At 57.5% G+C, this 27,558-nt stretch overlaps 1 protein-coding gene across 1 annotated transcript; it reads left to right on the forward strand.

Annotated features, from left to right (window-relative positions):
- The first annotated feature begins 441 nt into the window (after window positions 1–441).
- Window positions 442–17,928, forward strand: LOC132321166 (adenylate cyclase type 10-like). Its single transcript, XM_059834749.1, is given in 25 exon segments — window positions 442–486; window positions 602–613; window positions 615–777; window positions 1,081–1,185; window positions 2,166–2,204; window positions 2,842–2,985; window positions 3,723–3,928; window positions 4,377–4,463; window positions 5,436–5,627; window positions 5,742–5,848; window positions 6,053–6,153; window positions 6,427–6,619; window positions 7,556–7,608; window positions 9,064–9,217; window positions 9,945–10,137; window positions 10,685–10,771; window positions 11,217–11,500; window positions 12,123–12,259; window positions 12,898–13,023; window positions 14,053–14,307; window positions 14,915–15,250; window positions 16,033–16,247; window positions 16,634–16,741; window positions 16,900–17,078; window positions 17,751–17,928. Coding segments are annotated over 25 exon segments (3,699 nt in total).
- The last annotated feature ends 9,630 nt before the right edge of the window (window positions 17,929–27,558 follow it).

Below are 27,558 nucleotides of genomic sequence, written 5' to 3' on the forward strand. Positions count from 1 at the left end.
GCAGGCCAGCGTCCGTCACAGGCCCTGTGCGGATGGAGGGATGGCAGAGCTGGAGGGCTCCCCTGCCTGAGCTGGGGCAGCTGGGGGCTTGGGCAGGGAGCAAGGCAGCAAAAAAGGAGTGAGCCTGCCGGGAAGATGGCGACAGGCTGCGCAGCTGCAGGGGGAAGGAAGGACCAGTGCTAGCAGACAGCTGTGTGTGCCGGAGGCAGCTGGTCCTTGGGAACTGGGGAAGCAGCTGCAAATTCGGGGACAGGTCGCCGCACAAGCCTCCCCTCGGCACTGTCCTCAAAGAAGCGGGGTGGCGCTGGCCGCCTCTCAGTCAGTGGCTCAGCGTCAAGGAGGGAGCCTGGGTCACGGCGGCAGCTGCGCAGCAGGCGATGACATACGGAGGATGTCACTATTAGCTGATTGTGTCGCTTGAGGAGAGCCGAGGGGTAAGCGATGACCTACAGAGGAGGTCACTGCCAGGTGATTGTGACCTCACCCGTGAGGGCAGAGGGCCAGTCGTCCCGCACAGAGGCCCCGGGGTCACTGTGCCACTCGCACTGTGCGGCGAGGGCCTCGTCCTCCTCCCAGCTGGGCACGGCCGTCTTCTCCTGAGGTAGCCCGTGTGCCACAGGGCACTGACGATGGCCTCTGCCTGGGAGAGGAAACATCACCACTCCGACCTGGAGAAAGCAGCAGCTTTCGTCCCCAGACTGCTTGCTGAGGACTACCCCAAGAGTGCTGTTACCACTCAGACTTTCGACGGAGTGCTGCTCTTTGCAGATCTGTCAGGTGGGGTGAGCAGGGAGGAGCAACCACGGACAGGAGCTGTTCTGGGCCACCCCAGGCCCTTTGGAGCCCTGCCCCTGCCCCTCAGACAGAGTGACCACCTTGTCACTGCTGAGGTCTTCCGCTGGGATGCCCAAAGGGAGCGGGATGGCTTGTCTTGGGCGGTCAACCACTGCTGCCACCAGCACTGAGCCGGGGCATGGGGAGGCGTGACCTACAAGCTCTTGGGCCGGGCAGCGTGGAACTGGCTGCCAGGTCCTTTGGCCCACATGGGCATTTCCTGATTTCTGGGTGTCCCTGTTACAGGCTTCACTGCTTTGACAGAGACATTAATCCAGAGGAGCGGCACAGACAGAGGCACTGATGAGCTGGTGCAAACCCTCAATTCCTACCTGTGTGACATTTTGGAGGGTAAGAGCCATGCTGCAGGACTGTCTGGCATCGGGCCGTGAGGCTGCTCATGGAGGGTGGAGGCAGAGGTGCTGGGCAGCCTGGTCCTGCCTCCTAGGAAGGGCTGGGGCTTTCTGTGGCCCGGAGGAACAGCGAGAGCAGCCAGGGTCTCCTGCTGAGTCAGGACCAGCGCAAGGTCCTTTCTGCTCCCCACGGCCGAGTGTGTGTGTGTGTGTGTGTGTGTGTGTGTGTGAGAGACACCCTCATGTGCCCCTTTTCACAGGGGACATCTTGACCCTTGCGAGCTACTGTGACCACATTGTGGCCACTGCTTTGGCAGCACTTGTAGACCAAAGCAAGCGAGCTCTCAAAGATGATGAAGGGTCTGGAGCATCTCTCCTGTGAGGAAAGGCTGAGAGAGCTGGGCCTGTTTAGCTCAGCGGGGATCTTAGTGCTGTGTCTAAAAGCTGAAGGGAGGGTGCAAAGAGGACAGAGCCAGGCTCTTTCCAGTGGTGCCCAGCGTCAGGACCAGAGGCCACGCCATGGGCACGCACTGAAACGCAGCAGGTTCCTTCTGTACGTCAGGAAACACTTTTTGACTGTGAGGGTGACTGAGCCCTGGCACAGGTTGCCCAGGGAGGTTGTGGAGTCTCCTTCCTTAGAGCTAGTCAAAAACGATCTAGCCACCGTCCTGGGCAGGTGGCTCTGTTCAGCCCTGCTTGAGCAGCGGGGTTGGACCAGCTGGACCCTTCCAGCCTCCACCTTCCCGAGCTCTGGTGGCATCTCGAGGCCCTGCTTCCCTGCCTGCTGTGCAGGTGCCAGAGCTGTGGCCACTGTGAGCCTGGGAGACAGGCCGGAGTGGTGCTTTCCTGAGCTGTGCCCCACGGTGCACCCTCTCCCGGGTGCTCCTCTCTGGGCAGAGGGGCTTTGCTCTGTGGCTTTTGGAAGAAGGTGTCCACATGACTCTTCCTTTCCTTCCCTTCCCTTCCCTCTGTCCGCAGAGTTGCTGATTTTTGGAGGAGACATCTTGAAGTTTGCTGGTACGTACTTAGGACGACAATGCCCACATGTGCTCATCTGCAGCATGTAACTGTTGTGGCAGCCATTTGCTCTGCTCTCCTTCTCAAGAGGCTCTGTGCAGCACCTTGAGCCAGCTTTCTCGCCATGCACGCACCCCCCCTCCCTGCAGTGCCCTTTCTCATTCCCCCCAGGCCTGCCTGAGGTTTGGCTTTGGCAAGGGCTGTGGCTTCCCTCGCTCTGCCCCCGCTGGTAGGGCCCTGGGCTGGGGGTGGGGGCAAGCAAGCACCGAGAGGACGAGACCCCCTAGGAAGCGCAGCCAAAGGTGTCTGTCGGGGTGGTGGTGAGGGGCAGGGAGTCCCTGGTGATGGCGGAGCTCGGGCTGCCAGGCTGCGAGGGGAGGAGGAGTCCCTGGTGTGCTGCAGCTGCAGAGGAGCGCTCGGGGCAGGGGGTGTCACCGCTGCCTGCTGGCTGCTGCTCTGGCCGGCCCAGGACAGGAGAGGTGTCACGGTGCCCAGGGTGTCGTCCTCCCAGACGATGCCCTCCCACGAGCCCGTCTTCCTCAGCACGTTGGCCCATTTCTGCTGTCTGTGCCACGGAGCGTAGGTCACGGAGTGTCAGGTCTCAGCAGAGCCTTTACCTTCCCCTCGCTTTCCCCAGGGGATGCTGTGCTGGTGCTGTGGAGAACACCATCCCAGGAGCTGGCTAAGACCATCAGCCTGGTGCTGCAATGTAGCTGGCAGATCCAGAAGAAGTATGGGAGTCGTGACACGCACGTGGGTCAGAAGATCGAACTGAAGATGGGTACGGGCGCTGTGCCTGGCGCAGATCCGTGGCACTCTCCCGTGCCACAGGGTGCTTCTCACCGGCAGGGAATGCGGGGATCCCTACTGGGGCTAGTGCAAAGGAAAGCATCTCCTGCGAGCGTTGAAGGGGCCCGCTGTAGTCGTAGCGGGGATGGGAGACCAGGACTGCTGGGTTTGCGTGCGTTTGCAGATGCAGAGGAAGCTTAAAGGCAGAGCGGGTGTCCGCTCAAGTATTAGGGTCTTTGAATGTCTGCTTTAGCACAGATGTCTGCGGGAGGTAGTTATCCTTGCATTTTTCCAGGCGGGGGCAGCTTTGCATCCTTTCCCCTGCCTTGCACAAAGAGCAAAGGGGAACTGCTTTGCTTATGGCTGCAAGAAGGGCTTTGGCAGGCTGCTGTGCTTTCTCAAGCAGACAGCTACAGCCTGCCTGCATGTAAAGGGAGCAGGCGGTGATCAAGCCCGCTGGTTTGCTGGGCTTCTGGGGCAGGCAGCTGGGTAAGACGCCCGGCACTCTCAACACAGTGTCACTGTAGGCTTTGTTTGTCTATTCTAGACACCCGTTTCAGGGACCTGTGCCAGTATCCCCCCGAGTGGGATGGAGGATGCCCTCCCCCTCCAGAATGCCCGTCTCCCCGCTGGGCTTCAGAATAGCTTCTGAAGAGCTGAGATGCTGGGGGCTGTAGAGCTCAAAATGTTCCCTGTGTCAGCTCTGCTTCTCCCTCTCTCTCTCACCAGGGATCTCTGCAGGGCCCATGAGCCTCCTGATTGTCGGAGACAGGAGGCGGCAGTACTTCTGTATCTGTGGCCGGGCCCTGGATGAAGTTTGTGAGGCTGAAGAGCTTGCGAATGCAGGTGAAGTTATCCTCTCAGCCACCTCCTGGGAGCTCTGTGAGCAGCACCGGGTCAGGACCGAGCCTCTTGCAGGCCAAAGCCCTGTGAAGGTAGGTGGATGAGGCGGCCTCTAGAGCCTTTCTGGGGACCTGGGCCTGGACATGAGGGAGGCAGGTGTCAGAAGGCTGAGGAGCTGCTTGTGGAGAGAGTTGTAGCTGCGAAAGCGGGCAGACAGCTGAAGCTCTCGCCCTTCCATCTCAGGGGTAACCGTGGGCTGGGCTTGCCTGGTCTGAGGGGTCGGGAGGCGCTGGAAGGGGTTTGGCCCCCCCAGCCAATGTCCTCTGTGGGTCATGGAGCTGTTGTTGACAGCTGGGGGATGCTTAGATGATGATGCCTGCCCAGCTGCGGTGCTTCTGAGGAAGCACTTCTGCCCCGTCCAGCCGGGTGGGCTTGTTCTCCCCTTTTCTGGGCAGTGACGGTGGAGGGCAGGCTCTGTCCCCTGGGACTCCTGGGGAGGCCAGTGGCAGTGCTTTCATTCCGTGTGTCTTCAGCTTACAGGCATGGATCAGATGTCCTGGTCAGAATGCCAAGAGGCTTTACGCAAGCTTGTACAACACCCAGCGAGCCACCGCTGGGAAGGGGAAGGTGAGTGCCAACTTCACCTTGTTCTGTGATTGCCCAGAAAGGTGGGGCCTGGCTGCTTCAGGGGCCAGAGAGGAACCACCTCCGTCCTCTAACCCCTTTCAGTTAGCGCTCACGCTTTTGCACCTCCTGCACATCAGCTGGGGCAGTCGCTGCTGCTGCTGCTTCCTCCTCCTTCCAGGGGACAGCTCTGCCCTGAGCATCTGGAGGTGGTAACATGAGCAAACGCAAAAGACTCTCTCTCTCCTGTTTCCAGTGCCAGCTCCTGCTTTCCAACACCTCGTAGTCCCATCCTCCCAGCAACCACCCGCATTTTCTCTCCTCAGGTGCCATGAGGCCTGCTCTTCTCTTGCCCAAGGATGAGGAGGTGCTTAGGAAGTACATACCAGCAGCTGCTCTCAGGAAGGTATGGCCAGGCCGCCGCTGCTGGGGGCTGCATTGGTGGAGGGCAGGAGAAGCGGTGCGTTGCAGAGGTGGAGTTCTCACGAGAACAGACCAACAAATGAAAATGCACCCTGAGATGACAATGCGGGGAAACTGAGCCAAGGGGCACCAGTGCTGCACCACTGTGCGCGTTGTCCTCAGAGAGACACGGGTGGTGGGAGGTGGACTTCTGTCTCTCTGTCTTTTCCGTGGGTATGGTTCTGGATGTGCTGCGGACGTGACGGTGGGATAAAGGGGAGCTTCCCCGGAAGTGCCTAGAGCATCCCTGAGGGCCGCCCCTCATTTCCATACCTGTCCCAAGATGGGGTGTTTCTGGAGCACCTTTCCCTCCTTCGTCATTTGTGTTATGATTCGGTGTGTGCCTGACGCAGGCTGGGCAGCCTGCTTGCCATTTGCACTGAGAGGAGGATTTATCCCTTCCTCCAGCAGTCCCTGCTGTGGCCAGTACGCCTGCTCTCCCTCGGTATCTGGTGTGGGCAGTAAGCCCCTGGGAGAGCAGGCTGGTGAAGCCGTCGTGCCCTTGTCTTCCAGCTTGATGACAGAGTGCCGCTGGACCTCTTCTCTGAGCTACGGCCCGTCACGTGCCTCTTCGTCAACCTGCGGCTGGCTGCAGATATCGGCACAGGGGATCTCTGCGCGATCCTCCACAATGCCAGCAGGATGATGCTAGAAATCCTCTCTCCTCACAAGGGCGAGCTGAACAAAGTCCTCCTCTTTGATAAAGTGAGTGTGGGGGAGGAATGGCCTCCCCCCACGCCGAGGGGGTGGGCAGTGAGCAAGAGGGAGAGACTCCCTCTTAGGCGTTGTAGCAAGACGTGCTGTGTCTGTCCTTGGCAGGGCTGCACCTTCGTCTGTGTGTTTGGACTCACTGGAGAAAAGCTACCCTACGAGAGCCTTCACGCCTTGCAGAGTGCTATTCAGATCTTCAACTTGTGCTCCACGATGCTCGGGGAAAAAGAGTGAGTGTGTGCACTCTACCCCTGTCCCCTGCCCCTTGCAACCTGGGTGTGTTGCGCCCCTGAGCTTTCCACGTCCCTGAGACCCGCGCTGGCAGGGCAGGACGGCCGGTGGCCCAGGCTAGCGCCGAGGGGAGGTGCGGAAAGGGATGAAGCCGGGCGGGCAGCACTGCGTCTGGGGCGCTGCTGAAGCCGCCCTGTTTCCCTGTGTGCCAGGGCAGTGTCTGTTGCAGTTACCAGCGGGACGGTGTTCTGCGGAGTAATTGGCCACCCTGTAAGGCATGAATACACAGGTACGAGGCGTGTGTCTGAGGCGCAGGAGCCTGGCGTGGGCCTGCTTAAGCACAGCAGTCTGGATGAGGAAGGCGGGCTGGGAGAGGGCTTGCCCAGCAGCCAGTCCTGGTCCGGGGTGGGAGAATGGGCTCTGGCCGGTTGGTCTCCTGGGTTCTGCTGAGCCCACTGTGGGCTTGGCCCGTGCCGGAGGTGAGGCAGCCATTGGCCTGGAAGGGCACGGCGGGGCTGGTGGCACAGGTACGTCAACCGTGCTCTCTCTCTCTCTCTGGCAGTCGTTGGCCAGAAGGTGAATTTGGCAGCCCGGATGATGGTGCACTACTCTGGGCTGGTGTCCTGTGATGCAGAAACCTGCGCGGCCTCTCAACTGCCCCCTTACTGCTTCGAGGACCTGCCAGAGAGAAAGATGAAAGGCCTTAGCCACCCTGGCACTGTCTATCAATTTGTGGGGATCACCATTAGGTGAGTGTCCTCTGAGAGGGCTGGCTGAGGGGAGGGTGGCACTTGGCCACTTGCGGCCTTGGCCAGCAAAGAGGAGTTCTGCAGAGAGAGACCAAGCTGGTCTCCCTTCCCTGTGGCTGAGACGGTCAGAAGCCCTGGCGTGGGAGGCTCTTTGCCTCTCTCCCCTGCCGTGTCCCGCTGCTGAGAGAGCGGGAGTGAAGCCACAGGGATGGGGAAGGTGTATCTGCCTTGGTAGACACAACCTGGCCTTGCAGGCTCTGTCCGAATGGCTTTTGACTGTGCTTTCCGTGCTGTGCTTGCTCTACCGCGTGCCCTGGTAATGCTGACCCAAGGAGGGTTTTGTCCCACTTGCTTCTGAGCAGGAAGCTTTGGGCCAATCCGGTTCCCATGGGCAACCGTGGACCATTGGGACACTCTTCCTCATGTCTTCCTGCTGAAATCTCAGCTCTTCCTCTGGGCCAGGGTTTGACCTTCTCTTTGGATGACGGTTTGAAGGTTAACGTTGCCGTCTCTTTGAAACTGCAGGAAGACTTGAGCCAAAGATGCCAGGTGCTTGGCATCCCAACCCGTTCAGTGACACAAGTCCTCCTTTCCAAGACACTTGGGTTTTTTGGCCAATGTGGGAAAGCTGTCTGCTAGCCAGCAGCACACCCTGGCTTCTTTCACATGTCTCCAGTTGCTCTGGGTTTGGCCTCTGGTGGTGGACGCTTGATAGGTCCTCCTGTCCCGATGTGGCCGTTGGGCTATTTTTATGCTCAAAGCTGTCCTAGCATGTCAGCTTGAACTTTGTCTGGGGGAGCGTGCAGGGGCTAACACGCTGCTCGAAACAAAAGCAGCTACCCGAGGAGCACACCCTGCCCCCCCACAAGCCAGGCTGCTTCTCTGCGTCCCCTCGCTTCTCACCAGCTAATTGGCTTGTGTTTTCTTTTCCCCTGCTTCTAGCGTATTTGGCATGGGTCTTACGAAGAAGAAGTCAGAGTCCGTCCCCTTGCTGGGTAGGTGGAGAACGCCTTGCTCTTCTGAACCCTGGTTTCTTTCCCTTGGTAACTTTTAGTGCCACGCTGGAAGGGAGAAGCTTTTGCCAGGGATAGTGTTGCTTGCAGCGGCCCTAAGGAAGTGCCGCCTGTCTTGGTCCCTACTTGGTTGATATCTTTGGGCTGGAGGGCAGGGTGAGGCGCCTGGTGCTCCCTGCCATGCTCCAGAACTGGTACGAAGGTTCCTTTCAACTATGGAGCAGCTCACAGCCGGGGGGCTAAACTGCTCCCTGTCTTTGGGATCAGGAAAGAGACTTCCTTCTGCCAGACTGACGGAGAGTTTTGGTGGTGGGCTCTCCCCCTTGTACTCCTCAGAGTTCCTTCCTTGGCAGCATCTGGGTGTAGACATGGAAATGTCAGGACCCACGGGATGCCTTTAATCACTCCGTGTCTTGCCGGATGTTTTGGGCCCTGTCATGGGTTAACCTTGGTAGGCAGCTCAGCCCCACAGAGACGCTCGCTGCCCACAGTGGGATGGGGAAGAGAATCGGAAGGGTAAAAGTGAGAACACTGGTGGGCTGAGGTCCACCCAGCTTAATAGGTAAAGCGAAAGCTGCGCACGTGCACGAGGCAAAATCAGGCATTCCCATGGGCAGGCAGGTGTCTAGCTGTTTCCAGGAAAGCAGGGCTTCATCTCCTGTAGCGGTGACTTGGGAAGACAAACGCCATCACTCCAGACGTCCCCCCTTCCTCCTTCTTTCCCCCAGCTTTTCTTGCTGAACACAGCCTGATAGGGTATGGAATAGGCCTTTGGGCAGTGGGGTCAGCTGTCGCGGCTCTGCCCCCTCCCAATTTCTTGTGCACTCCCAGCCTGCTCGCTGGCAGGGCGGCGTGAGAAATGGAAAAGGCCTTGACGCTGTGCAGGCACTCTTCAGCAGTACCTAAAACATCATTGTGCTATCAGCACCGATGTTTGGTCACAAATCCCAAAGATAGCACCATATGAACGATTGCTGAAGGAAATTAACTCTAGCCCAGCCAAAACCAGTACAGGCCTGAAGATGCCGCCTTAGCTGCTGGGAAGTGCTCTGTGGCTCATGGTACAGTGAGGAGATGCTTTGAGGCTCTTTGGGCCATAGCTGCCTGCAGCGACTCAAACCGTCCCTTGCAGTCTTGTGCTGGATCGCTGTGGGGAGTTGCATGGAGCCGGCTGAATCTCTGTGCCTGTGGGAGGGGAAGGGAGGGGGACGGGACAGGGAAGAGGGCATGGGAGCTGCGCTGTGGGGCAGGCGGGCAGGTGGGTCCGCTACCGCTCTGAGGAAGGCAGAGGTGCAAGAGCTGGGATGAGAGGGCAGGCAGGAGGCCTGGGTGTAGGCAGGCTGGCAGATTTGGTGGCGGGGAGGGATGCCAGCGAAAGGGACAGCTCTTTGCTTTTCAGCACGCCCCAGCAGCTCGCTTTCTTGTTCGTCTTCACAGGTCGGGAGAAGGAGGTTGACCTCTTTGTCAGCTGCTTGAAAGCCTATGAGGATTTAGGACAAAGCCGCATCCTGGCATTTGAGGGCACGAGGGGCTCCAGAAAGAGCCACTTACTTGCTGAGCTGGCCTATTTAGGCCAGGCTGCTGGCCACAGGTACAGGTTTTTAACCCGTAGCTTTGGGACACCGCCCCTGCCCGTCCCCTGACAGCCGTGGAACACTCCAACCCCTCTGCCAGTGCACCTGGCCCTTGGACTGCAGCCTTCCGAAAAAGCCTCCTGGAGATACTCCCCAGGAGCTCCTGCATGCTCTGCTCCCGCCTCTGCCTCTTCGGGGAGTTGGAGGTGGCTTCTTGAGCCATGGTCTTTCCTCCTTCACCTCTGGGCCAGGCACGGGTAGAAGGAAAAAGCCCAAGCTCAATGCTTTGCCTCTGACTCCAGACCCAACAGACAGCAGGGTGGCCTCTCTCAGAAGCCCTGCTTGCCCTCTGGCTCTTTCCCAGAAGGAGCACTGGGGCAGAAAAGCCTTCCTGTGGTCTGGGAGGCAGGCTGCTAAGGCCTGGAGCCCAAAGGCAAACTCGCCGCTTGCTCCATCCTTGCCTCTTAGCCCCGTGAGTTCCTCTGCAGAGGGCACGTAGCGAGACGCGTGGGGCCGGCGCTGCGGAGACACAGGGTCCGGAGCGGGCTGTCCCAGTGCCTTGGCAGCAACTACCCCTCTGTGCCCTTTCTCGTACGAGGAGTGAAAAGCTTGGCCTTCTCTGGGAAGCACTTTGAGATGGGTGGCTGATGGGCGGCCCCCCCGCTCCAAGGGCATCCCCACCCCTTTTGTCTTAGAAGGCTTGGGCTGTTGGGGATCTCAGTCCCTTTTGCCTTTGCACGGCAGGGTAGTTACCATGGAACTGCTGGAGGTCAACGAGAGGCAGTTCTTCTCTGCCCTCCGTATGCTGATGGCCAGGGCCCTGGGCCTCGAGGACTGTGAATCGTGCAGTGCCAGGCAGGACATGCTGCGGACAAAGCTCCGAGGGACAATCGAAGAGAGCAGCTACTGCCTCCTCAATGACATTTTCCTTGTCAAGGTGAGAGCGAGAAGCCTCTCTGGCCCTGGAGAAGGCCTTCTCGTGAGCTTTTCTGGGTCTGACGTTGGGTGGGCACGCTGCTGGGAGTGCCTTAGCTCAGGGGCGGGAATCGCAGGGGTCATAGCACACGTTTCCCTTTCCGGGGCGGGGGACTCCCTGTCTGTGGTGAGTTCACGCCCCGCGCTGCATCCGGCAGTGCCCGGTGCCTTGTTCAGCACCCTGGAAGTGGCATTGGAGAGAGGCTGGTGCTGACCTCGTGCTGAGGTTGCCGCTGTGTGAATGGTCTGCTCCAGCCAGCCCAAGATTCCCACAGCCAGAGCACCAGCTCTTCAGCCCACTCCCAAGCGCCAGCTCTGCCAGAGACCCTCAGCAGAGGGCCTCTGCTTTAGGCTCCGGGTGAAGTCCCCACTGTGGCTCCCTGCGCCTGTGCTGGGGAGAAGTAAGGTGCTGAGGCCAGCAGAGGCGGTTTGCTCTGCCGTCTTGCTTGGTGGCCAGGTGTGCCTAGCGCTGGAGCGATGGTTCTCCCTGACTCTGCTTCTTTGGCCAGTTTCCCGTTTCGGACAAGGCTCGCGAGATGCGTGAAACTCAAAGACAAATGGAACTGCGCTCGACTTGGGCGAAAGTGCTAGAGAAGGTGAGCATTTCTCCTTCCTTCCTCCTGGGTCGGAGAAGGAAAACAACCCTGCCGGCTGCGGGCTCTGCACCACAGCAGTGAGAACATTTGGGAGGACCACACATCTGGGTCATCACCGTTCAGGGCCTGAGAAACCCCCCACCCCCCACCTCCTCCCCGCAGCCCCACAAACACACCCAATAACTTCCCTCCCGTAAAGCGTGCCCTGGAGGAGGAACAGTAACTTCTGCATTCCCTTGCCCAAGCTCCCTCCTTCTGCAGGGCAAGTGATGTTAGGTGTGACCTTAAAATCTCAAAGAAATGAAGAGTCAGTCAGCTTCTGAGCAGGGAAGTGCTTGGGGAGAGACTTCAGAGCATCCTCTCAAGAGACAGAGGCTGTATCTCCTCCCCTGGAAGACACTTGAGAATGCACCGGATTCCCCTCAGAACAACCTGCTTTTTCCAGGCCATTGGAGGAGAATTTGGCATATTTGTCATCGACAATGCCCATTTCATCGACCCTGCCTCCTGGAGTATCATGTCAGCCGTGCTCCCAACTGTCTCCCTCTTCATGGTGGTGAGCTTAGCTCCGGGCTACGCGAGAACAGAGAGCTTTCGCAAAGCCGCAGCAGACAACACAACGTCCCAGAAAGTCACCTGTGTTCATCTGGACGAGCTGAAACCGTCAGCTGTGGTGCAGAAAGTCTGCCAGGAGCTTGGAGCGGTCAGCATCTCCAGGGATCTAGCGAGGTAAGTTGGAGGCAGGGGAGCTCTTCCTGAGGGCTTGAACTTACGCAGACCATGGAAGGGAATCAATCCCCCAGGAAAGGGAACGCAGAGCTGCTAGAAGCATCGCCAGCTCTAGGGAGTACCAGGCATGGGTTGCTTGTTATGCCTCTCCCTGGCAGGTGTGAGCTGAGAGGGGGCAACTCCCTAGAGACAGAGCGTGGGAGGTCTCAGCCCTTCGCTGTTGCACAGGGAGAAAGGGAGGAAGAGTCCCGAGCCGCAGCGTGGCTGGGGTGTGAAAAGGCCTTGGTCTAGGTGGCCAGGGTGTGGGGGAGATTCCGTGGGGCAGAGGTCCGTCCTGCTGCCAGAGAGGATCTAGGCTCCTGAAGAGAGGGAAGGCAGGGCTCGCTGCTCTGTGCTTTGAGCATTGTCCGCAATTCTTTTCCCATGGACTTCAGCGAAGGCTGGAGGTTCAGGGGGGCCCAAAAGCCCAAGCCAGCGGGAGGACTGTCTCTTTCCAAAGAGAGCTGTAGCTGTGACAAAGATGCTGGCTACTTTGGCATGCTCGCGTGACTCACCGCCCACCTGAACTGTGTTTCACCTTACTTTCTTTGTGCTGCTCACTGCTGGGTCTGCTCCTGTCCAGGTTCCTGATGCACAGAAGCTCGGGGATCCCATATTACTGTGAAGAGCAGCTGCGCTGCCTTCGTTGCAACGACATGCTCTTGTTCCGCACCCAGAGGCAGGGTGAAAAAGCAGAGGACAACTGGGAGAGCCTGATCAGTAAGCACCTTTGCTGCTGAGTCGTGAGTTGCTGGGGCACATTCTCCGCAGCACAGTCTTGCCCCATTGGTCCCCCATGGATGTGGGCAGAGTCAGATCTTGCAGCAGTGCAGAACTTGGTCTGGCGGAGGTGTGGGCTCCTGCGTGCCTTGCTGTTGGGACAGCCAAAGCAGGGGCTAGCGAGTTAGGTAATGGAAGAAAATGGTGGTAATGGCACCGAGAGAGCAATGCCAGCCAGAGTGCCGTGGCCGTGGGAAGAGCCAGGACTGACGCTACATTTTGCATTATCACTGGCAATTTCCCTGGCTGTGGAGGTAGCGCTGTTGAAGGCAGCAATGCTGCTGCTTCTGTCCCGGGGCTGTCAGTCGCCCCCTGGGAACTCTGGAAGCTTTGACTGAGGCACTGTTTGGGAAGGCTGGTCTGAAGGCAGAACATCTTTGGGAGGGCTATGCAAAGAACCGCGTGCAGTGGAAACTGCTTTGCTCTGCTTAATGAGCACATTCAGCGCAGGCAGGTCAGCACGCCGGCACTGGACCACGTAAGGTGGGACTTGTCCCGTCTCAGGTGAATTTTGAAATGTTTGCAAGCTGTAAGTCACTTGTCAAATTGCCTTATTTGTGCTCTCTTGCTCCACCCAGCTTCTGCACTCGAGGCTTCATCCCTCGCAGCAACCTCGAGCTCCAGCGCGGGGAATGATGGCAGGGTCTGCATCATCAGACCGGACGTGAACCTGGAGAACACCGTGCTGCCCACCACCTTGAAAGGTGAGGGGCCGTGTGCCGCTCTGCCGGCTTGTGGCTGTGCTGGGGCCCCTTCCTGGGGCATCAGCTAGAGGGAGGCTGGGCATCTGTGTGCTGCAGAGTCACCCTCTCAGCTTGGGGGCTCTGCTGGGAAGGTGGCTCTGGTCTGACCAGAAATAGGCCTGGGGTTGCGGGCAGCCGTTTTCCCCTCCTGTATGTGGAGCAGCCGTGAGCCTGCTGGCTGCTTTCCAGCAGCAGGTAGGAGCGAAAAGGTTGTTGGTGCAACACCAAAATGACTCCCTTTTCTCACAGAAACAAACTCTTGGCTGGGAAAAAATCTTTGACTTGCCTCTGACTCAACTTTGAACACGGCTTCTACCTCGCTACTCTCTTTTTAAGTTCCCTACCTAATGCTGCTCTCAAGGCTCTTAGTCCAAACCAAATCTGTTTTTTTTCTCTGTGGATTGGCAGGGAAATCCCCCCTGTAGCCAGGGGAGCTGGATGGGGGAACTGGCAAGGCATGTCCCTCCTCTCTAGCTGTAGCCATTTGTATGAACCTGGAGGAAATGTCAAGCCAAAGCATTCCTGCTATTAAGTTGTTTTGTCAAAAAAAAAAAAAAAAGGGAAGAAAACCAAAAGAAAGGAATAGTATTATCTGGCCAAGTTAAGACAACCACTGTGGGGAGCTCGGAGTCCACCTCTGAGGTGGGGAAAGTTCCCTGTTCTCTGTGTGCACTGTTGGGCAAAACCCTACTCCAGATCTGGCAGGCTGCATGACGGGATGCATGTACCTGCTGGATCCTGCCCTCCTCACCCTTGGTGGGGGAGCGTTTATTTGAGCGTCTCGCTTTTCCCCGGGCCTTGTGGCCTGCAATTCCAACAGGAGCGGAGCCATTTTGAAGAGGCCGACCCTGGGCTGCGATTGCCCAGCAGGTGCAGTCCCGAGGAGAGGAGGCCAAAGCCTAGCCCGTTTCATGTGTTGAAACTTTCCAGCCTCTCCAGCCTCAGCATGGGGAACAGGCAAGAGAGAGACGTGTCGCTTCTTTTTGGCAGAGATTGTGCTGGCTCAGCTGGACCGGATAAAGCCGCTGAAGCAGACGGTTTTGAAGTTTGCAGCTGTCATCGGGCCAGTGTTTACCACCCAGCTGCTGTTGCACATCCTTCCCGCTGGCATCAGGCACAAGATGAATTACTTGTTGGACATGCTGGTGAGCGACAACATCCTTAAGTGGCTGAAAAACACAGAGGTGCCAGAAGATGTCCAAGATGCTAGCAAGGGGCCAGCCACCTCTCTGCAGGCAGAGCACGGTAAGTGGTAGCAGGAAGGTGGACAAGGGAGCTCCCAGCTGTGTGCCGGCTCCCCAGGGCATGGTGCGCTTCCCCCCTGGTGATGGGTGGCTGGAGCTCAGGCAGGCATGGCTGTTGGGGATGGGTTGCTCAAAGATCTTACAAGTCCATCTCAAAGCAATGGGAGGGCATGGGAGGGTGTGCGGAACCCCTGAACTCCTCTTCCAGCAGCCTGCAGCATCCAGATCAAAGGTGCCCTCCAGAGTGCCCCGGGGCCTTTGACAGGTTTTATTCAGCTTTGATTCCCCTGTGGCACAGGGCGGGAAGCTCAGGAGGCTGGGGACTGCCTTGCCAAGAGCAGGGAGAAAGCGCTGGCCAGGGCTCGCTTGGGCTGGCGGCAAGATCCCCAGCTGCTGCCTGGAGCGCAGCTGAGCACTGCGTCCCCAGGGCTCTGCTAGCGTCAGCAAGGCAAGCCAGGCCCTTTCGCCCCGTGCTGCCAGGCTCGGTGTGCAGCAGCGCTGGTTCGCTGCCAAGGATGCGCAGCAAGGCATGCCTTTCGTGGCCCGGCTGGGACGGCCCTGAGCCCTGGCCCCAGCTCGGGCTGATGCAAAGGCCCTTTGCCTTGCAGGTGTGGAGAGGCCCTCTCCGAGCAAGAAGCCCACGGAGCAGCAGTCTGGCGTCCTGGCCTTCTGTGTCCCGCTGCTGCGGGAGGCTGCCTACGAGCTGTGGCCCGAGAGACAGCGGGTCGCCTTGCACGGCAAGTGTGCCGCCTTCCTGGAGCAGCACGCACACAAATGCAAGAGCTGCGGCCAAGGGGACTTTGTCGCCTTCCACCGCTTTGCCGTCAGCGGCACCCAGGACGGAGGGAGCTGTCCGGGCCCTGCTGACCAGGGCGACTCAGGCAGCTGGGAGGCCTTGGTGCTCGCTGGAGAACAGATGAAGGATAGGACCCACGCCACTGAGGGTATGCTGTGCACCATGCTCTGCAGCCCGGGCCCTCCAGGAGGCCCGGGGTGTGTGCTGGGGGTCGGGTGGGAGCAGATCTGCTAGGGATGAGCCCAGGAGGTGAGGACGACCACTGCAGACTTTCCTCAGTGTGTCGGGACCCTTGCAAGGATCCTTGCAAGCGCGCTGGGAAAGGGAGAGCAGCTCTTACCCAGGGTACGCGAGGAGGTGTCTAACCCCCTGTTTTCTTTGCAGATGCTGCAGATGCTCCGCAGCAGCCGCAGGCTTTCACGGAGGAGGATTTTGGGTGAGCAGACAAGGTTTTGATTAGTTTTGAAGCCAGTGAGCTCAGCCAGTGTCTCCAGAGGAGACAGATTTGGCTGCCGGTTGTGACTGTAGCTTAGGGAGGAGGCTTTCTGTGGGGTGGGGGCTGGGAGGAGATGGCCATGGAGATGAGAGAGTGCTTGAGGAAAGCCATGGGCTCAGAGTGATCGTCACACTGCGCTGGAGCAGCCCTTGCTTTCCAGTTCCTACAGAGTAGCGCTGCAAAATCTGCAGGGGAAAAGCCGCCCCAGGGACTCGGGTGGTTTGCCTGTGGGAGGTGACAGAAAGCCCAGCTTGTCTTTTTCTCCCTTCCTACAAAGCACCTGTATGAGTCACGCCTGCGCGTGGCCTCGTGCTCTGCTTTGAACAGAGGACTTCTGATGCTGACTCTGTGGGGAGAAAGACCAGTGTAGGTGATGTCCGTGTTTGCTTTGCTCTCTTCTTCCCCTGGCAACTGTCCTCTGGCTAGTGTGGCAGGGTGGTTCCTGGCAAAGCGTGAACAGACAACTGAGCTGCCCAGCAAGACCGACGGGAAGCGCAACGGCGCAAGCTCATGTGAATGCAAAGCCATCGTGGAATCGGTGCTTGTGCCTTTGGCTCGCCACTACATGGCAATGGGCGATGCTGCCAGAGCCTTTTACTACCTTCTGGAGTGTGCGGCTGCCTACCTGCACGTCTCCAACAGCTACATGGTGAGTTGCCCTGCTTGCCAGCACCCACTGAGCACGCAGTCCTCTCGCTCGCCTGGCTCTGGGCAGGACAACTTCCCCGTTGCAATAGGGCATGCCTTCGCAGGGCCTTGGAAGGGAAATGCTGGGGTCAGACCCTGACCTTTTCCTCCATTTTGCCTCTTCCGCGGCAAGAGACACAGGGCACTGAGCACGAGGGGCATTAGCAGGGAGGTGGTCTGAAGGATCACTGGTGCCTGTGCTCTGAGCCAGTGTGACTGTGTTTGAGCGAGCATCGCCGGGGGAGAAACAGGCCCTCTTAAGACACATGCCAGAGGCAATGTGGGAGGACAAGGCTGGCCACGGGCTCTGCACCCACGCTCACCTGCTCTCTGTGTGCTTGCGCAAAGGCCCTCCTGAAGCTGGATGAAGCGGAGCTCCTGAGGGACTCAATAGAGAAGAAAGCGAATGTGATAGCCCGCTTTGAAGAGGCCACCTTCTTCAGCCTCAAAGGGGAGGTAAAGAGACGGGGAGGTCTGGAGGGATCTCCTGGGGGACGGAGCTGGATGCCTTCCCCAGATGCAGGGGATATCCCTGGCATCTCCAGCCACTGGCAGATTCCTGCCGTCTCTTGGGCAACTAGCCTGTATCGGGATGCATTCCTTTTCCTGTGCAGGTCTGCTGTCATATGGGACGTGTGAAGCTGGCAAAGAAAATGATCAGGGAGGCTTTGAGCCTGCTCAAAAGGCCGTTCCCCCGGACCTCCATTGGAGCCTTTGTCAAGTCTCAGGTGGAAAAGTTGCAGTGTGCCGCTTACATTGCCAGAAGAGCAACCTCCCTTCCGCAGGAGGCCCGGTAAGAAGCAGAGCTGAAACCCAGAGGAGGAAGAGCCATTTCCTACCTGGTCCCAGGTGTCCGGGCCCAGACCTGCCTAGACTTGAGGCCACACCTAACCTGATGCACAGGCCTTAGCAGGACCGAGGCATCAAGGAGCGATGTGGGGCTAGAACAGGGAACGACAGAGCCCCACGCTCCCTCCCCTCTGCGCAGTCAAGGGAACAAAGCACACCTTTGGGTAAAAAGCAGCTTGCAGCCGGGCATGTGTCCGCTGGCACGTGTTGGCTGCGGCAGGGGAGTGGTGGTGGCTGGGAACAGGGAGCTGTGAACAGGGAGTAGAGGCTGGAAAGGGGCAGGGGGTCTGGAGGCAGGACCAGGACATGGGGAAAGAGCAGGAGGTGGAGCTGAGGTGTGGGAATGAGGAAGCTCAGAGGGCGATCCCCCTTTTCCTGCCAGTTCCCGGCTTTGCTTGGCCCCCCTGGTGCTGTAGTGCCAAGACGCCCTCTCGAGCTTCCCCCGGCAGCACTTCTTTGCTTGCCTCCTCCCGCTCCGGCAGCCCTCCCTCCATCAGCTCCCTTTCCTCCGAGGAGCTGTAACTGGCTTGTCCGCCACCCTGCTTTCCCCCCACGCTGTCTGATTTAGCACTGCACAGCTCGTGCCTCTGGGCCCAGCAGTTTCTCTCTGTGGCAGGAGGAAGAGGCTAGCCTGGCTGCTGCGGCAGAGCTGCTGCCTTTCCTTACTGGAGCACCTCTTCAGCCTGGAGGGCACTTCCAGCGGACGGACGTTCTCCCGCCTGGCAGCACGCATGAAGGCCAACACGGACAGGGCAGCGGACTCCTGTCAGGCAGCAGACTCCCACCACAGATAGACTGAAAACAGAAGGGTATAAATGAAGTTATCTAATTAAACATCTCCTTTTTTATGACCTTTGTTGTCGGGCCTGGCTTTCTGAGGCACGGAAAGATACACTGTCTTATCCTTTCTGCTGAGGGCTGCTGTTGCTCCCTCAGTGACGGCTACAGCTCTCTCGCAGGCCCTGGTGCAGACTCATGATTGAAGGCGCTTCTGATTTTGGGTCACATGAAAACCAGAATCCCTCTAAAACCCTAGGCCTCTCTGTTGCCCTTGTTCCTCACCACCCACGTACCGTCAGCCGCCCACTGCTGCTCCCGACCTTTCCCCAGCTAAAGGGGAGGAGAAACCTCTTTAAAAAGCCAAGGGTGACGGGAAAAGATCCGGACGCCGAGGGGACTTTGGCCAGGTATCTCCAAAGGTTTTGCCTTGTCTGAATGCATCGGGGGACTCGAAACAACACACCCTTCTGCCTAGCATTGCCCCTGAGTCAGCGTCTGCAGCAAAAATCTACGAACAGTGACGGTGTATAAGCAGCACCGCGGACACTGGGGAAAAATGTCGGGGGGGCAGCACACAGGTAGGTCATACAAATGTTGTAAATACTCTGATTTTTTTTAAGTAATCAAAATATGATCATATAGAAGGGTTAAATTTGATTAATAAATAAAATAATAAAATACAAATGCATAAGTTAGGATTGTTAAGTTAGAAACAATAACCATAGGAATTTCACCAGGAGGTCGCTGTTCTGTACTAAGGAACTAACAGTAACGAGATGGAACGATGAAGAATTGAATAGAAAAGTCTTGTTGGAGTCCTGTGACAGTGTGACCTGATATGCACCAGTGATGCTGCTTGGGAAATTCCTTCCCTTTCCCATCTTGATTCGAATATCAAGAATGCCGATCAATAGATAGTAATAGAAATATCCATTAATTATTTTAAGTATAGATATTGATAGAATAGTATAATCCGGAGAGTGATTAATGAAAATTAAATTATATATATTCTGTATGAAGGTAACTAGGTATGATTTATCTGTGATTTAATCATAGACTAACTGTTGAACAATGTAGCATTGTGCATAGGTAGAATTTGCTTGTCAAGAGAATGATACGTTGTAGGCCTGGTCAGTAAACCGGGGAAAACTTAAGAAGATTGCAAGAATGAAATTTTGCAACCAACCTGAGCATGCGCAAAGATTGGGTCCAACTAAAGGACACCATGAGGAAGACTATGGACAACCACCAGAGGACCTTAGACGACCACCTGTGTACCTGAAGGCGCATGTGTCATGAGCATTTACATATATTAATGAGTTCTTGGAAATTGTATGAATATGTTAACTGTTTCTTGCAAATACAATGAATATGTATACTTTGATTGTATACAACTTTTGTAGCAGAGAAACTAAGCACGCACACTAGGTGGAGCGATCCCCTGTGCGTCCAGCGCTGCAATAAAGAAGTGCCTGCTCACCTACATACATTGTGTAGATGAGTTTTTATATTAGAGAGTTGTAACAATGGAGGGGGGGGAGCAGCACTGGGGTTGCTATGGCGACTAAGGGGTTCCTATGGGGTGGAGGAACACCGTGGTTGACATGGCGACCAAAGGAATGCTATGGAGTGGGAACACTTGGGTTGCTATGGTGACCAAGGGGCTGCTGGGGAAGGTGTCACTGGGTTGCTATGACAATGGGTCACTGATGGTTGGGTGGGGCGATGGGTGCTGGGGGCATGTTGGGGTGTTGGGGGCTGGGGATGCTGGGGCATGTTGGGGGGATTGGGGGGGGATGGGTGCTGGGGGGGTGTTGGGGGGGCTATGGGTGCCAGCAGGTGTTGGGGCGTTGGGTGCTGCGGGGGTCCTGTGGGTGCCGCCTCATCTGTGTCCCCCCGTCCCCCCCAGGGTTGACCAATCACCAAGGAGCAGATTGCAGGTGGGAGGACATGGGGGGTGACAGCGCAGGGAGGGGACCCCAGAGGGGGGGGAACAGCTTGGGGGGGCACTGGGGAGATGGGGAGCACTGCGGGGGGGTTGGATACTGGGGGGGGGGGGGAGGACAGTGGGGCAGGGGGTCCCACCAGGCTGGGGGGGTAACAGTGGGGGTTAGAGTGACACTGGGAGACCCAGGAGGGAACGCTGGGGTGTCGGGGTGACACTGGGACACCCAGGAGGGGACGATGGGGTGTCAGAGTGACAGCATGACATCCAGGAGGGAAGACTGGGGTGCTGGGGTGACACTGTGACACCCAGGAGGGGACGCTGGGGTGTTGGGATGACACTGGGAAACGCAGGAGAGGGTGCTGGTGTGTCAGGGTGAGAGTGTGACAGGCAGGAAGGAACATTAGGGTCCTGGGGTGACAGCAGGACATCCAGGAGGGGATGCTGGGGTGGTGGGGTGACACTGGGACACCCAGGAGTCGACATTGGGGTGCTGAGGTGACACTGGGACAGCCAGGAGGGGACACTGGGGTGCTGGGTTGACCGCGTCAATATTCCCTCCTGCGTGTCACACTGTCATTCTGACACACCAGGGTTTCCCCCTGCGTGTCCCAGTGTCACCCCAGCACCCCAGCGTTGCCTCCTGGGTGTCCCAGTGTCACCTGAACAACCTAATGTCCCCTCCTGTGGGTCCTGCTGTCACCTCAGCACCCCAATGTTCCCTCCTGCATGTCATGCTGTCACTCTGACATCCCAGGGTCCCCTCCTGCATGTCCCAGTATCACCCCAACACCACAGTGTCTTCTCCTGGGTGTCCCAGTGTCACCCCAACAACCCAGCCTCCTCTCCTGGGTGTCCTGCTGTCACCCCAGCACTCTAATGTTCCCTCGTGGGTATCCCAGTGTCACCCCAACAGCCCAGAGTTCCCTCCTGGGTGTCTCAGTGTCACCCCAACAGCACCCTAAAGTTCCTTCCTGCCTGACACACTGTCACCATGACACCCCACCGCCCCCTCCTTGGTGTCCCAGTGTCACCGCAAAACCCCAGCGTCCCCTCCTGGGTGTCCCAGTGTCACGCCAGCACCCCAATATCCCCTCCTGGGTGTCCCAGTGTCATCCAAACACACCAGGGTCCCCTCCTGGGTGACCTGCTGTCACTCCAGCACCCCACTGCAACCTCCAGGGTGTCCCTGTGTCACCCCAACACCCTAATGTTCCCTCCCGGGTGTCACGCTGTCATTCTGACATCCCAGGGTTTCCTCCAGGGTGTCCCGCTGTCACAAGAGCACCCCAGTGTCCCCTCCTGGGTGTCTCAGCGTCACCGTGAGGCCCCAGCATCCTCTCCTGCATGTCCTGCTGTCACCGCTGCAGGCTAATGTCCCCTCCTCGGTGTCACGCTGTCATCCTGACACCCAGCGCCCTCTCCTAGTTGTACCATTTTCACCACAACACCCCAATGTCCGCTCCTGGGTGTCCCAATTTTACTGCAACACCCCAGCATCCCCTCCTGGGTGTCCCAGTGTCACACCAGCACCCCAGGGTCCCCTCCAGGGTGTCCCGCTGTCACCCCAGCACCCCAGTGTCCCTTCCTGGCTATCACACTGTCACCCTGACATCCCAGCGCCCTCTCCTGCGTGTCCAGGTGTCACCACAACCCCTCAGCTTCCCCTCCTGGGTGCCCTGTGTCACCCCAACAGCCCAATGTTCCCTCCTGGGTGTCACAATGTCACCCCAGCAGCCTAATGTTCCTTGCTGCCTGTCAAACTGTCACCCTGAGACCCCAGCTCCCTCTCCTGGGTGTCCCAGTGTCACCCCAACAACCCAGCCTCCTCTCCTGGGTGTCCTGCTGTCACCCCAGCACCCTGACTTCCCCTGCTGGGTGTCTCAGTGTCACCCCAACAGCACCCTAATGTTCCTTCCTGCCTGTCACACTCTCACCCTCACACACCAGCGCCCTCTCCTGGGTGTCCCAGTGTCTTCCAAACACACCAGGGTCAAATAAGATGCAGATCAAATAAACTAATGTCAAGAACAGATGAATCAATATTGTGACCTATAACTTTTAACAGAGAGAAACCCCTTCTAATAAGTTCTGTGGATCTGTTATTAGCTCAAACCCTTCGAGCCCCACGTTGAGCGCCACAAAGGACTGCCGTGGTTTAGTCCCAGCCGGTAACTAAGCACCACACAGCCGCTCGCTCACTCCCCCCAGGTGGGATGGGGGAGAGAATTGGAAGAGTAGAAGTGAGAAAACTCATGGGTTGAGATAAAGACAGTTTAACGGGTAAAGCAAAAGCCGTGCACGCAAGCAAAGCAAAGCAAGGAATTCATTCAGTCCTTCCCCTCGGCAGGCAGGTGTTCAGCCATCTGCAGGAAAGCAGGGCTCCATCACGCGTAACGGTTGCTTGGGAAGACAAATGCCATCACTCCGAATGTCCCCCCTTTCCTTCTTCTCCCCCCAGCTTTACATACTGAGCATGATGTCATATGGTATGACCATAACCAGCACATCAAGTCATTTTAACGCATCGTATTGAATAATGAAATGTTCCTTTTCTTTCAAGGGATACTGTCAGATCAAGATGGGCCCAACCTTTAGGTTTTGAAGTAACTTTTACAAAGCCTACGAGGAGATGGTGACATCAACTAAGCAAAATGTCCCCTCTGCCATCCTCATTGGTTGGTGATTTTTTGTGTGTGGCTTTGATACTTGGCTTCAAAAGCAAAACAGGAGAAAACATGAATACCTTTTCTTTATTAAAGCTCAAGAAATGGAATATGAAAGCAATCGACAGGAGAGGCTTGCAAGCTGAGTGCCTGGCTTGTGTCTTTCAAGGTGGTTGTGTCACAACTTAGCAATTAACCGAAAGAAAAGTATTTTTCCTAAGCTTGTCCCTTTAACAGACTCAAAATATTTCTCCTGTTTGGATATGAAAGAATGGACCAAGAAAAGTTACCTGGCAGACAGCCCAAAGCTGTTTAACTATGCAGCAATTAAGTACTATATTTTAATACAGTTAATCTTATTAGCTGCCGAGGCATTTTTTTGATGTTTCTGTGACGCAGAGATTTGCTGAGGCCTCTGTTCTCTTTCAAGTCTCAAAGATAAATGAAGGAAAAAGTAATTTGAGGGATTCTGTTATCAGGTATATTTGTGACAGTGAGGTAAGACTATGCAGCTACACTCATGTTAGTTTTCTTAAAAAAAAAAAAAAAGCCATATGTGCAAATGGGTGCTTCTTGTTATGTAGATGATTGTGACAGTGCCTGTGCTTTCCAGGATTTTTCTCTGGCTTCTGTTTGCCTTCCAGGGATGCCGACTCATCACTGGCACTCCTACGGTGCAACCACCTGAACCTGCCTATGGTCACTGATTTGAAATGCTCTTGTAATCCCCACCTCTTCCAGAGAGCAAATTCATTCATCTTTGGCCAGACACAAAAGTCAATGCTGGAATTTGAACATGGTTTTCTTAATTACTGCAGCCTGATTGCTATGAGTATCATGAGTGGCTCAACCCACCTGTACATTAAATCTGTTTATTGGTAATATCCTGCCATTTTCTGCCAGTAGCAATTTCTGTCATGCCCTTTTATTTGGTTTCTATGTGTTAACTATGAAAATGCTGCATTGCTGAGCAGCATCAGGTGGGGTTACAGAATCACAGAATCAGTATGGTTGGAAAAGACCTGTAAGATCATCGAGTCCAACCTGGGGGGGAAAAAAAAAAAAAAAAAAAAGAAAAAAAAACCACACAACATCAAAAAACCCACAAAAAAAACCCCCACAAAACCCATGCCACACAACAACAATAACAAGCCACAACCCACCCAACACCACACAGCACCATGTCCATCAAGCTACATCCCACAATGCCAGGGACTGTAGCTGCAAATGGCTGTATTCTGACACTTCATAGCGTGTATGTACCTGACATGGGTATCATAGCAGCCTAGCCTACCTCTTTTGTTGGCCCTTGGAGCATGAGCTCTTCTGCAGGAGACCAGGGCCTGCCCCTCAGGGCCTGCTGTACCTGGGCCGCTTCTGTGGTGGAGGAACGCCGCTCTCCACAGCAGACAACAGCCCGTCCCTCGCTCTGTGCTCCAGGACTGCCATCTTCCCCCGTGAGGAGGCCGGGGCCACCAGTGCAGCTTCTGGGCTTGTCAGGGCAGCAGGGGTGTGAGGGGGGGGACGGGAAATGGCGGGCGTTGTCCGACAGGCGCTGTGGCGCGGAGCTCTCTGCTGCCGCTGCCACCCGTCGCAGGCAGAGCACATTGGAGGCATGTTGGCCTGAAGGGCCTGCAGGGAGCTGTCATCTCCTGGTACAGCCCTGCTGTGTGGCCATGTTGGTCCACAGGATGTGCCAGGAGCTGTAGTCCTGGCGCTGTTGCCTCAGCGTGTCTGTTCCACAGAGGCAGTCCAAGGAACCCCCAAACAGCCCAAGGGACCCTGGAACAGCCCCTCTGTACCCCATCTCTGACAGCCCGAGAGGTGCCATGGAGCCACTGCCCAGCGTGACCACGCTCAGCTCTGCCCGGGCTGGCTGGGTGTGGGTGTCTGGGCCGCCTGGTTGAGGGCAAATGGGGAGACCTGGGGGCAGGATGGGAAAGAGGTGGATAAGGACTAGCTGTCTTGGATGGGGGTGATTCTCTTTTTGCCATCGGATCCCGTCAAGGCTTGTTCATTTTCCCTTCCAGTCCCCTCAGGCCTAGGGCCCTCCTCATATCCACTAGCCCCCTCTGAACCCCTCTGTTGTCCTGGATTTGCCTCAGCCTCACCCGGATGCCCCCTCAGAACCTCTCAGCACCCCAATGCGCCTTTTGGTCTTCTCTAGAGGCCTCGGTTTGCCTCCCAGTCCCCGCAGCACCCCTCTGTCAGCCTCCTTGCACCCTCCCTTTGAGCCTCAGGAACCGTTCCTCGGCCCTCACTGTGCACAAAAGCCCACCGTTGGCCTTTACGGGGGCCCAGTGGTGGGCTCTGGGGCACACACCAACCACAGGGCTCCACCATTTGCCCTGTAGCTGTCTTAGGAACGCTCTATTCCACCCAGGACCACCCAGAGGCCTTCATTACACCCCAGACACCTCTGCGGGACCTCTAGCACCCTAAGAAACCCCACTAGACTGGGGGCCGGGCCCCCTAGACTCTACAATACCACTTTAGTCCCCTCAGCATTCCTCCATCGGTGTTTGTTATGCCCCGGAGCCTTCTGCTGCTCATCTAGCCATCTTAGGACCCCTCTAGTCCCCCAAGGAGCCCTTCTGCGGCAATCATGGTGACCGAGGCACTCTGTTTGTCCTCTAGTCCCTCCAGGAACCCTGCAGTTGCCCTCTAGCCCCCTTAGCACCTCTGTACTCTGCTTGGAAACCCTCCTGAGTCCTTCATGGGGCGGGGAAGTGGCAATGCAACAGTGGCAGATGCTGGGGCCTCGCTGGGAAGCCCAGAGACCATGGGGTGGCCAGAGCTGGAACAACCCTTTTTGTGCCCTTTCCTCGCTGTGTGGCAGATACACATCTGAAGGACACCGTGAGTTCCAGCTTTATTAAACATGAGCCATTTTCCTGAGAAGAGCTGCACCTCTGCCTGGCTTAGCAGCACCAGCAGCACAGTGCTCGCAGGGTGCATCTTGATCTCAGCTGCATCGTTGGAGGGCTCAGGATGAGGATGGTCTGAGCTGCCAGGGAACGGATGGAGAGTTCGCTGTCTTTCTCCAAGGTCCCAAGGGCTGTGACAGAGAGAAACAGAGGCGAGATGACCCCCTGTGTCTGCAGAGAGCCCCAGGCATCCCCTCCCAACCATGCCAGCCCCACCTACCTCTTTCCCTGGCCAGGAGAGAGCTGCTGCCCAGGAATGCCCCAAATGCCCCTGACATGTTCCCCTGCCCCTGAAGTGTTGCCCTGGAGCAGGGCAAGGCATGGCAGCACCTTGCCCAGGCTCTGTCCCCTGCCCCACCAGCCCCGGCCAACACCACAGTGCCCCTACTCACCACTGCAGATCTCAGACAGCTTCTCCCTGCTTTGGTCCCTCAGGGGCCGCACGGCAAGCCCTAGGCACAGAGCTTCGTCAGACCTCCCGTTCCCCAGCATGCTCCCAGCAGCACAGCGCCCTCCTCCCCCTCATCAGGGCCGACCCCAGGGAAGAGCAGTAGCCGAGGGGTTGGGACTGAGCAAGGTGGCCACCAAGCCCACCTGCATGGGCAGGGCTGGGAGAAGGAGGCCAAGGCCCTGCACGGGACAGCCGGGGCTCGGGCAGCCCCAGGGCTGCTCCTTGCTGCCGGTGCAGCGGCGGGGACTGGGGCCAGGCTGCCAAAAGAGGGACCCCGGGGCCTGTGGCTCACCAATGAACCTGAGGGCTGCCTCTCGCAAGGTGGCCTGAGCATCCTCCAGGTATGGCAGGCTCTGCTTCAAGTATTCTTCAGCCCTGCTCCTGTCCTGCACCAGCTGGAGAGAGCACAAGGGTATGGGCATGTCACAGAGCCTCCCCAGTTGGCCGGACCAGCCCCTCCTCCCAGCACCTGCCTTTCCCCGTCCCCCCCAGGCCGTTCCCATCTCCCAGCCAGGAGCCCTGGGGGGCTGCAGTTGAGAGAGAGCCAGAGGCAGAGGGGTCCCAGGGGCGCTGGGACACTCCCTGCCACTGCAAGGCCTGGATGGGCCAGGGTCTCCAGGCCCTGGGATTTGTCCTCACCAAGCACTCTCCAATCCTCCATGTCTGTCCTGTCTGGGTGAGGTGCTTGAGTTGTTCCCACTTGAGGAGCTCTGCAGTGGCGATGAGGGCTTCCCCAGAGACCTGCAGAGCAGCAGAAGCTGGGAGATGGCACCGCAGCCTGGGGAAGGAGACCTGGCGTCCCCCTCCTCCAGGCGTGATCCTGACCTCAGAGAGCTGGGACGTGCGCTGGCCTAAACACCTGGGGGTCTCTTGGGCACAGCCCGAGGGGACAGGGATTGAGGCTCGAAACCTTGGCCTCCAACACCTGCAGGGACAGCAGGGAGGCCTGTAGGGCTGCACGTAGTCGTGCCTGGGGCCACGGGCTGCAGCTGGACAAGGTAGGGCAGGTGCGGGAAACATTTGTGCCAGCTTCTCTGCCCCTGCTTGCGCTGGGTCTGCAGGGAGCCTTCCTAAGGGCTGCGCTGGAGGAGGGCCGAATGGAGGGAGCGTAGCTGGGAGGGGACCCCCCCTCCCCTTCCACCTCTGCAGCAAGAGGCACTGGGGGACGAGGAAGGCAGTGGTGGGACCGGTGCAGGGACGGAGGGGAGCTCTGCCCTGTCCTCAGTGACTCGGGCAGTTGGACCCCGAGGTGACACACGCTCCCAGCGTGCGACTGCCAGCAGCTCTTGCCCCTGATGCCCAGGGGGTCAGCACGCCCTTCCCTGTGTCACTAGCCAGCTTTGGAATCTCTACCTTGGCCACGCTGTCGGCCCCGTCATGCATGTGAAAGAAGAGCGGGAGCAAGCCCCTTCGCGCTTTCTTCTTCATCCTTCTCTGGTCGCTCCCCACCACAGTCTCCACCACGTCTCTGAAGAGGCTGATGGAGAGCTCTCTCGTCTGGCTGGACTCCTGACAGGAAGAAGGAGAGGGGGACTTGAGAAAGAGCCACTCCCGGCTTACTGTGAGCATTAGGCCAAGGGCGTGAGCATGGCAGATGTGAGGGGAGATGCTCCGGGGTCGGGCTCTGCACACAGAAGCTGTGGGAATCTCCGGTG

This window comes from Gavia stellata, unplaced genomic scaffold (genome assembly GCF_030936135.1).
Source record: "Gavia stellata isolate bGavSte3 unplaced genomic scaffold, bGavSte3.hap2 HAP2_SCAFFOLD_123, whole genome shotgun sequence".
Taxonomy (NCBI): domain Eukaryota; kingdom Metazoa; phylum Chordata; class Aves; order Gaviiformes; family Gaviidae; genus Gavia; species Gavia stellata.